Raw genomic sequence first — 10,477 nt, forward strand, 5'->3', positions numbered from 1 at the left:
CCAGCTCAAAAAGGCAGAAAGGATGGGGTGGAGGATGAGATAGTAACAAACCTCACCAAAGACTGGATGTTGTGGCCACTGATACTGGTTCTTAAATCTGAGGCAAAATGGAAGTCGAACTCTTTATACAGATGAATTGAGAAGAAGTCTGGAAATACAACATAGAATAGGGACATCCAAGTTTTTTCAGTAGTGGGCCACATGAACATCAAGGCAGTGTTGTGCATTCATCCCCAATTTTAACCACTCAGTAACTTCCACATGGCAAAATCAACACTGAACATTGGAGCTGAAAGGCCCTGGTGCTTGTTTTATGAGTATTTTGCGAGTGCAGTGGAGGCTTTAATCGTATCTGTTTACTTTTAGTCAGTAATTCATAATGCCTCAATTTCATGATGTAGTTATGGTAGAATTAAATTTCAGAGGGGTCCAGAGGGTTGCATTTAGCCCATAGGCCTCATGTTGGAAATCTGTGACACAGAGGAACATCAAAAGATACAGTTACAAAAGTCTGTAACATTTAAATATTTTAATAAAAATTCCTTTTTTTAAAAAAATCACATCTTCCAAAGCTCTATTAGTGTTCTATGTAAACATTCACATATGTTCCCTGAGTTTGTGGCCAGAACTATGCAAATTTATTTGGTAGATAGTCCCATTAAACTCAAGTTAGCTTTACAGCAGGCTTGAAGTCTCAGGGTACAACCTACCTAGCTGCTTATTATATACACCAAACTCAGTTACACTTCCTTTTGAGTAAGTGTATACAGGATCACATTCAGTTCTCATTTGAGTATAAGGCACACAGAATAATTTTAACAGATGGAAGGATTATGTCCCTCCAGCGAAACCCAGAAATTCACAGTTATCATTTCATTTTAAAAAACACAACCAAGTTGCCAGTCCTCATCATAGTAGGGAATTTTTAAAATATGGAGTGCATCTAAGCAGCCACAGAGTGAGCCAGTTAAAAAACACCTGATTTTTTCATGTCATCCTCTTCCTTGCTTTTCATACACTACCTTTTCCATTTTTTCTAAGAGTCCCAAATCTCCTTTCCCCAGAGAATTACAAATGTAAAAAACAGACCTCTAAATATTGGAAGAACAGATTTTCAATAAAATAAAGCTCAAAAGTAGTGCAAATGGTTCCAAGCTGGCAATAACTGGGTTAATGCAATCCGAAACAAAGTTATCTCCTAAATCCATTGAAATCAATGAACGTATAACTTTGTTTAGGGTGACACTGCTAATCCGTTAGTGTCGATCCCAAGATTTAGTGCTTTAGCCCTGCAATTGTCAAAAATCGAGGTCCACTCACAGTGTTAGGAAGAAATCTCTTTGGCATGTCTCCTGGTGAGGAGAGAAATAAGAGAACTTTTCTGAACGATTAAAAAGATACCCCTCAGGGGACAGTTTTCTGAAAACAAATCCCAAGTGCGTACCCTCCCTAGCGTCCCAGCCATAAGAACATTGGCATGTGATGGTGGTGGTGGGATTGAGAGCATACAGATCCCACCCCAACCTTCCTTTGCGAGGGTTAATCTATCTGTAGGTCAAAAATCTCGTCCTGAGCCACAATATTCTCCTACAAAGAAAAGAAAGAAACATTAGGATCACGAGTTGTTATCAAAGCGCCTTTTAGCATAATCATCTGTTTTATACAAGCTTTATACCCGGGGTAGGTAATCCTTGGCACATGTGCCAGGAGCAGCACACGGGGACAAACCACTCCTCAACCAACTGAGGCACTGACAGCACCACTGAGATGGGCAGTGTGGGAGAAGGCAACCGGCATGGCTTATGCCCATCATCCTCCAAGACCTCACAGTCACCAGCGGAGGCCAAGGCAGATCTCCAAGATACTGCCAGCACCCCTGGGGCTTTGCTTGCTCCAAAAGCCTTAATCGAATTTAAAATTTTGCCAGCTCTTTGGTTTTTAAGTTTCCTGTTTGCTGTATTTCAGGTTATAAATCCATTTATATACAAAAATAGCTCCGGCCTGAGTAAAAAACCATGCCTGCAGGTTTCTCCACATACCCAGCCACCTTGTTGCTGTAACCATGGCACAAACATATCCATATATTGCAGACTGTAGCCCATGAGGGTGTGCACGGCGTGGCTGTTGATGCCGGCTACTTTTCGTGTAAGCTCCATGGTGAGGGCTAACTTGGCCAGCTGTGGACTTGGGATACCAGGTGGAGCACGGGAGGTGAAGGCCTCAGCCATGCGGGAGAAGCTGCGGTAAGACAGGCGGGAGATGGTGCTCCGGAGCAGCGGGTCTGATTCGATCTACCGTTGAGGGAAAAAAGATGGTGAAAGAGCAAGAATTCAGATGTCAGAGCAAAGCATGTGAGGGCAACTCTGATTTCAAGTCACAAGGGCCTACTAAGAATTGAGTTGACACCAAGATTTGAGTCCCATGGCACCTTTGAGACCAACAAGATTTTCAGGGCATAAGCTTTCGAGAGTCAAAGCTCCCTTCTTCGGGTATCTTCTTCATAGCTTTACCTCTCAAAAGTGGGTCTTTGCCTTGAAAATCTTTTTGGTCTCTAAAGTGCCACTGGACTCAAATCCTGCTATTCAACTGCAGACCAACAAAGCTCCTTATCTGAAGTTAACATCAAGAATGCATTTAGAGAAGCTGTGCAGGCCTAGTCTAAGGGCTGCTATACTTCTTGCCAGATTCCACCTTCTATTAGTACTTCCAGATCCCTTTTTAAGCTATGGTGTTCACAATAGTACTTCACAGAATATTGCATTCCTTTAGTTTGGGACCCAAAGTGGCTTACATCATTCTCCTCTCCTCTGTTGTATCCTCCCAACAATAACCCTGTAAGGTATGTTAGGCTGAGAGTATGTGTCTGCTGCAACGTCACCCAGCAAGCTTCCGTGGCAGAGTGGGGATTCAAACCTGAGTCTCCCAGATCCTAGTCCAGCACTGTAACCACTATACCACACTGACTTCATTATGTATGGACAGCTGCCTTGAGCCATGAGAAAAGACGGAATATAAACGTTTTAATATAAGAAAGTAAATAAATAGGTGAGTATATAAACAATCACTAGGAGGGAAACGTGAGTTCTTCTCTACACCCAAACTATTGACTTGGAATACCAATCAATTCCCTGTTGTATTTATTTAAGGCTGATGTACACATGCCACAAAATCACAATAAAATTTCCCTGCATTGTGCCACTTCAGAGCAAGATGGATGGGTGTTCATGCAGGGTGAATCTCTTATTTAAATGCTCCATGCAAGCAGAAAAAATAGCATATCAAGGAGAAGACTTCTAGTCTATATGCATGAGTTTTCCACGCTAGACAGGTTTGTAAAGAGAAACTTGCCTACTCATTTGTGGCAAGTAAGAATTGCTCCAGGGAAACAAATTTGCTTTTGTAAATTAAAATTGAGAGCCAACTGATCAGTGATTAGAAGGAACAATACCCTGGCTTGGTCTTGTCTTTGTAATATGGGTTTGATATGCAAGAATCAAAAGACAAAAGATTTTTCATGGCACAGAGTTCAATATGATAATCTGCATAACTGCTGGAAATCAAACTATTAAAGACAGTTAAAGGGGCTAGTTGAAAAGCTGGCAATCTGTTAAGTGATTAGGTTCTTTTATTTAAACCCTGGCTATTAATAGGTCATAGATACTTGTCTGCATGAGCAGGCACATTAGCAGAAATATTTTGTGGGTGAGTGACTTTTGTGAATTTATTTGCCAAGCTTGTATAAAACAAGAACAAAGGGAAGAGAGCAGACAGTGTTGATAGAACTCATTTGAAAACATGTGTTCTCTGCTGATTATTGAATGGCTTACCGCAGGCAACTACAGAAATCAGATATTACATTAAACCATCCAAAAAAACCCTCCTAGTCAAACTTAAAAAAAAACAACCCCCAAATTCCAGCATAAATTAAATGCCCACAAAAAGAAAACAGCTCCCCCCCTCTCAAAACAGCAACGCAAAACAAATTACCCTCATTATCCTCAGAACATACTTTGAAAAAGAAAGGCCTTACACACCATCCTGAAAGTAAGGAGGAAGTGTGCTGCAAAACCTTAGGCAGGCTGTTTCAGAAGCTGCACGAGAAATGGCCTGATCTTGGATGAAGGCCAGGTAGGCAAAAGGGAAGTGGAAGAACTGACAAACAGAGGACTCTGGGCAGATGTATGGTGCTGTGCGAGTTCACACTGAGAGAGGCAGAGCAAAAATAGTAGTCACAGAAAAGCAGAGCTGTTGTTGCACCTGAGATTCAATGGAAGGAGTGGGTTTGTGATTCATACAAGAAGGAGATAAGCAGAAATGTTGTTCCAGAAAGACTCGGGGCCATTTGCATGTCACAAAATTCTCATGGCAGCCATGAGGGCTTTCAACAGACATGGTTTGGGCATTCTTCACAGACTACAGAAAGGCTATTCCAGATGAAAGGATTGGCCTGGTTGAAGAGAAAAAGAGTCCACAGGAGCCGAGATTGAATAAGTTTGCTTAGGGTGGAGAGACTTAAGAAGGGGATATTATTTTTAAAAAGCAAGTGGAGAAATTCAGCCCGCCTGGCCTGTTTGTTGTAGCTTCGCAACTACCTCCTTGTTGATGATCCCGGCCTGTTCTTCCAAGAGGGCGACCAGTTTCTGGAGGACTTGCTCTTTCTCGTTCGTGCCTCCCTCCAGTGTAATCGAATTAACTGAGAGTGGAAAGGGCAAGGGTCAACCCCAGTGCAATTCCAAAATGAAATACAGGTATGACAAGAGAGTAAGGGAGAAATGCAAAGGAGACCATCAGGGAATGGTGGTCACTGCCACCATAAAGGAGGTGAAAGGATCCTGAGGTTAGAGAATTCCTAATCGGATCAGGCCTAAATATGAAATTTGAATCACCCTCACCCCAGTCTTCACTGTCACTGAAGATACAGCAGGGGGTGCTGTGGAGAGCAAAGGACCAGGGAAATCCTAATCTCTATGACCGAATGGCCCTCAGCGTAGCCCCCAGGTGCACTGTGACACCTGCCAATTTGTTTCCTAGCACCTGTTTGTTTCCTGAGACTTGAGAATGAAATCTAAGGCTTCTTCAATGGACCAGGAAAAATGTCAGGGAGCTGCAGATTGTTCCCGATCAGCTATCTGATTAGCAATAATACTCAGCTTCTCCTCGGCAGGAATGTTACAGCCTTGTGCCCTCAGCTTGCCCATACAGCCAGACTGTCTTACTTCTAGGCTTGGAAAACTTCCCCTGTGGTGTGGGCATACAGGGATCAATTCTCCCTGCCTTCCTCTCTTGAAATTGAAACCAAGCAGCATCCCTTCCTCAAAGCAAAGAAGCCATCCTGGATTTCGGCTGCTCCCTTGGTGTAGGAGATCCTTTACAAGAACTCAAGAGCCTTTGCTCCTATACAGAGCACTCATCTGGAAGTGGCTGCCTCTGTTATAGGAGGATACTTGGCTGAGAACTACCCAACATTTTGTGATTGGCTCCAGGGGAACCATTTTGTGACTGCCTTGCCTGCTTGTAGAGGATTGGCTTTCCTGTCTCACAATTCCAAAACTCAGCAATACAGACTCAGCAAGGATGGGAGCCTCAGTCTTTTAACTTGTATGCGCTATGAAGCAGGGGGGATTAATGCAAGCACTTTTGCTCAAAATGAGCTTTCTGGACAAGGAGAGGCATGTGCACATATCCACACATCCGCAAGCAATTAAATAAATTCAGTACCTGATGTGCCAGATGCAGAATTTGTAGAAAGAGTGCGGAACTCGTCCGTGGGAGAAGGCAAGCCTTTTCCTGTGGAAGGGCTCATCAGTTGCTGCTGCTTTATCAAGTGGTCCAGTTTCTGGGCCACCAGTGTATAAAATTCAGTATCCTCTGCCTCATTATCTAGAATAAAGGATGGGAAAAGTTAGCAGCACAGAAAGCTCAGTTCTACATTAACAAGTTAGTCTTTTGCTATGTTTGCTATCCCGTAACTAAGGGATGCAAAAGAAAGAAAAATGATACCACTTCCATAGCTGTTGAAAGGATAGGAACACTTTCAAGTTACACAGTTTTTCAACAAGCAAGAAGGAAAAGCAGTCTGTTCATAACCAGAGAGCCAGGTCACTGTTAATGACTATCATCTGAAGAGGTAAAATATACTGAGTTTAATCACTATAGACAGTGATGGTTGGAAATATTTGCTTAAGTCAACGAGCATCGCTAAGAAATAACTATCTGGTAAAGAGATCTGTGTAACCGGAAGGCTTTTGCCATATAAAATACCTGCTTCAACATCTAAAGTACAGCTGTTAGGTTGCAAATATCTGATGGGCTTCAATGGCCCGTTTCAGCTGGGAGGACAAAACGGAGGTGTCTCAACCCAAAAGACCCTGCTTGAAAGATCATGGATTTGTTTTGGGGCCCAAGGGAATACAGACCACGGCTTCCTGGTAAGAGCTTAATGAATGCAGCAGCTCATTCAGAAGCCTAGGATAGCAGGTGTATGTAAAAATTCTGCCTTTTTTCCTTCATGGAATTCAAGACCAAATGGGCCATGTTCCCACCCATCCAGATACTGACCCGACCCAGAAGGTTCTGCAAAATAGCTGGATCATGTGCCCACCTTCTCGCAACCATATTGTAAAGCTCATCACAAATTCTGCTCCATGCATCTCATCAAATGATAATGAAGCCATATGTTATGCCAATCAAAGTATCTTCAGCTTGCAGTTTAAGTACTTCCAGAATAATACATCCTGCAACCTCAACATCAGGACTGTGGTACAGATTTGGGCAGGAATTTAAGAAACCAGTTCAATTCCAGCCTCAAGGTGGGCTTTTGTCAAGGTAACATATCACTTTGAGCTCCTTGGACAGAAGAGAGAGACATTTTCTGATATCTAAGCCAAGGGATAGCTACCACGAGGATAACCCCCCCGCCACAAAACAGGGCTAGTCCTGGCAACAATTTAAGGTTCTATAAGCCTGGGTGGCAGCCCTCCATAAAATCCCAATTTGTGTTTTGTTTAAAGAAATACTCCCCAAAGGAAATGTGATGTCTACTTAGACACTGGCTGGGGCAACAAAGTTCAGGTCACATTCTGGATGGACACAGCAACCCCAAATATCTCCAGCCACCAGCACCAGGAGGAGGAGAAGCTGGAGGCAGGGCTGGGGAAGTATGCAGTGGGGGAACAGAGGCAGAAGCAGTGGGGAGAGGCAGGAAGCAAGCAGAATGGGGTGTGTGAAATGGAACAAGTGGCATGGAGGAGGGGAGAGGAAGCAAGTGGCAACGTGGGGAGGAACAGAGGAAGCCTGGAGGCGATGGGAGAAATGGAACAAACTGTCGGGGGTAGGGGGCTAGAGGAGGAAAAGGAGCCAGCAGGGGAAGAAGGCAGGAATGGGATTTCCCCTTCCCTGAGAGTCCTCACAAGTACCCTCTTATATATAATTAAATTCCTGGCTTTTCTAAAGTTAGGGGTGACACATGGAAATTGGGACCCCCCCAACTCTGAAGCAAAGAAAATTCCAAATAAGGTTTGCTGGCATTTCCTTACTGGTTGCTTGGGGCTCTGTCTGGACAGCAGGAAGTTGCTCACAGTAACAAGGAGCAAGAGGCAAGGAGTCGGGGCGCTGACCGGGTCCAGCAGGGCCTCCCATCTCCCCTGAGGGAATCCCCTTCTTCCGTAGGAGGCTCTTGAAGGAGAAGCTACGTTTCTGGTGGGCCCCCTCTCCTCCAGACTTGGACCGCTTTAAGGAATCCTTGGAGGGAGGGAGGCTGTCAGGGGGTGTTCGGGGGCTGGGCCGCCGCTGCAAGAGGCGCTTGATACTGGTACGGAAGCCATGTTTTCTCTCTTCCACACGGTTAATCTCCTCATGGACGTTGGACCAGATTGGACAGGGTTGGGCATGTTCGGTCGGAGATCTGCAATGGAAGAGGGTAATGGAATCATGGGGTGCTGGCTCTTTGCCTTACGCCCAAGCGGGTGCATTGGGGTCCTGATCATCACTTCTCTAGCCCCAGGAGAAACTTGTAGCATGGCACCCCAGGGCTGGTGTGGTCAGACCACTACGTAGGCCCACCACCCACCAGGGACCGTAAGACTACCCATTCCCACCAGCAACAGGAGACTGCAGGGTCACTGTGACTGTTGGGGCAATCTCCCAAATCCAGGAAGGCGCAATGTTGGAAAGAGCAGAGTTGACTCTGGTAATCTTTTAACAGTGCAAATGCATTGATACCCATGGATTTAGAACGGTGTGACTATTATATATTTAGAAGAGGAGGAGGAAATGGATATTATATATTTAGACTCTCCAGACTTCAGGTGAATCACAATTAAAACAGTAGAAATAATAATTTAAAAACCAAATTGTCAATAAGAACAAATTTAAATATCAATAAAATAATCATTCTTTAGGAATATATGGTTGCCAGTAGCAACTAAGGGAACATAAAGGAATTTTGTTCTGATTCTACCTGCAAGAAGGTATGTGTGTGTGGGGAGGGGGTGATGTATCAATGGGGACGGCTACTAGAGACATCTTCCCCTAGTCCCTTTACTCCATTCATATAAATTCTCTCACAAGTGTGAAAGGAACATCCTTTTTATAAAGCTTGCAATCATCTTACCAGGCCAGACCATGAGAATGGGCTTCCAGCCTCAGCCAGGCTGCCGGTACATTCACAGTAAAATGCACTCCCCGCCCCCAAGCCTTATTATAGTCCATCCTGGCCCAAAGAAGCCAGGCTTCCTGGCTCCCAATTCCTTTCCTTCTCAGCAACAAACCACAGAAATCTTTATCCACAGAAAGAATCCAAGGTAACACTTACAGGCTGCCAGGCTCCTCTGAGTCACTCTTCTCCTGGAGAATCCAAGCTTTCTAGATCCCAACCGAGAATTTCACCATGCAAGATCCAATACCATTCTAGATAGCCCAAGCTTCCTAGCCAGACTGAGCCCTCTACTGGGTTTCCTATATCCACTTTCCTTCACAGAGAAGTCACGAGTTTCTAGTGAGACATGTTACCTGTATATGTAACGTTGGGGGTCATGGTAGGTGCGGCCCACATGACCCAAGGGCCCTGTATCTCTGGGGCTCAGTACTCCTTGCAGGAACGCTTCCAGTACCCGCCGGGTCTCTTCTCTCACCTGCTTCTGTGATCTATGGGGAAGCGGACTCCCCGCCATGAGCCTGTAAGGTAAGGAGACACGGAGAAAGGTCACTGTTCCTGCCCATCTACTAATCACTGCAGGGTGGGGGAGAAATGCAACATTCAGTGTTCTTCCTGCCATTCCTCTCTATCACCTATTGCACTTTCCCCCCCACACTTGGTCATAGCTCCAGAGGAGTTAGCTGTGTTAGTCTGTAATTGCAAAATAGTAAAGAGTCCAGTAGCACCTTTAAGACTAACCATCTTTATTGTAGCATAAGCTTTTGAGAACCAGAGCTCTCTTCCTCAGATGCATCCGATAAAGCTGGTTAGTCTTAAAGGTGTTACTGGGGCCCCTACTTGGTCATTCATACTACTGATCAACAGCCTGCCCCCATTCTCTTCCCCTTCCCCAAGAATTTCAAGGGTTTCAAAAGGCTAGCTCCCTGCCTAAAGACAAGAATATCCTTTACCACCAACTGTTCCCCCACAGATCAACCTGGTGCAAGCCAGCACACAAGCACAGCACAGCATATAGCCCTGTATGCCTCGAGTGAGCCAAGCGACAGCAGTGCAAGGGAAACAAAGCCCATGTGTCACTGCCAATTCCTTCGAAAGCTCCGATCTGACCATTGCCCAATACATATACTCATTTCTCAGGCTAATTCCACAGTCAGTGTGGTGTAGCGGCTAGAGTGATGGGACTAAGACCTGGGCAACCCAGGTTTGATTTCCTGCTCTGCCACAGAAGTTTGTTGGGTGACCTCAGGCCAGTCACACACACTCAGCACAACCCACCTCACAGGGCTTTTTGAGGATACAACAGAGGAGATGAGAATGATATAAACTGCTTTGGGTCCCCATTGGGCAGAAAGGCAGGCTATAAATGAAACAAAATAGTGTCGATCTGGGAGAATTCGGGCCCAAACCCCCACTCTACCACGGACGCTCACGGGGAGACCTTGGGCACATCACTGTCTCTCCGCCAAACCTACCCCACAGAGTCGGGGAGAAACAGAGCACCATGTCACAAGCCGTTGTAGTTTCCCATTGGGGAGGAAACCGGGATGAATAAAAATAAACACAGAAGTAAACGATCCCGCACGCCCTCAAGCCTACTTAAAAGTTTCGCCCGCTTGAACCACCTTCCCGCAGCCGGCAGCTGTCAAATGGTGCCTCTTCCCGCCCCCTCCCCTCTGCCTTCTCCCCTCATTCATTCTTCCCATCCGCTCTGCCGCTCCACCCATAGACTCCCACCATCGTAGAAACAGGGCATATCACCTTCTCCCTCCCCCTCAGCACACTGATCTACAACCCGGGCAGAAGGAGTGAGCGAGGGGGAGA

General features: G+C 45.3%; 1 protein-coding gene across 1 annotated transcript; it reads right to left on the reverse strand.

The window, feature by feature from the left end:
• Positions 1-549: 549 nt before the first annotated feature.
• BCL2L12 (BCL2 like 12) lies at positions 550-9,170 on the reverse strand. The gene is made up of 6 exons (XM_054994974.1): positions 9,010-9,170; positions 7,536-7,903; positions 5,719-5,880; positions 4,593-4,693; positions 2,040-2,291; positions 550-1,587 (listed from the first exon to the last, which is right to left on the reverse strand). The coding sequence occupies exons 1-6, from the start codon at positions 9,168-9,170 to the stop codon at positions 1,540-1,542; spliced, it is 1,092 nt and encodes a 363-aa protein (XP_054850949.1). The 3' UTR covers positions 550-1,539.
• Positions 9,171-10,477: the final 1,307 nt, after the last annotated feature.

The sequence above is a fragment of the Eublepharis macularius genome, chromosome 12, assembly GCF_028583425.1.
Source record: "Eublepharis macularius isolate TG4126 chromosome 12, MPM_Emac_v1.0, whole genome shotgun sequence".
Classification (NCBI taxonomy): domain Eukaryota; kingdom Metazoa; phylum Chordata; class Lepidosauria; order Squamata; family Eublepharidae; genus Eublepharis; species Eublepharis macularius.

Coding starts and splice junctions, on each gene's coding strand:
- BCL2L12 (XM_054994974.1), bottom strand. CDS start 9,170: ATGGCGGGGAGTCCGCTTCCCCATAGATCACAGAAGCAGGTGAGAGAA. Junction 7,904..9,009: donor CCCCAACGTTACATATACAG/GTAACATGTCTC, acceptor CTTCCATTGCAG/ATCTCCGACCGAACATGCCC. Junction 2,292..4,592: donor CCGGGATCATCAACAAGGAG/GTAGTTGCGAAG, acceptor CCTCAACGGTAG/ATCGAATCAGACCCGCTGCT.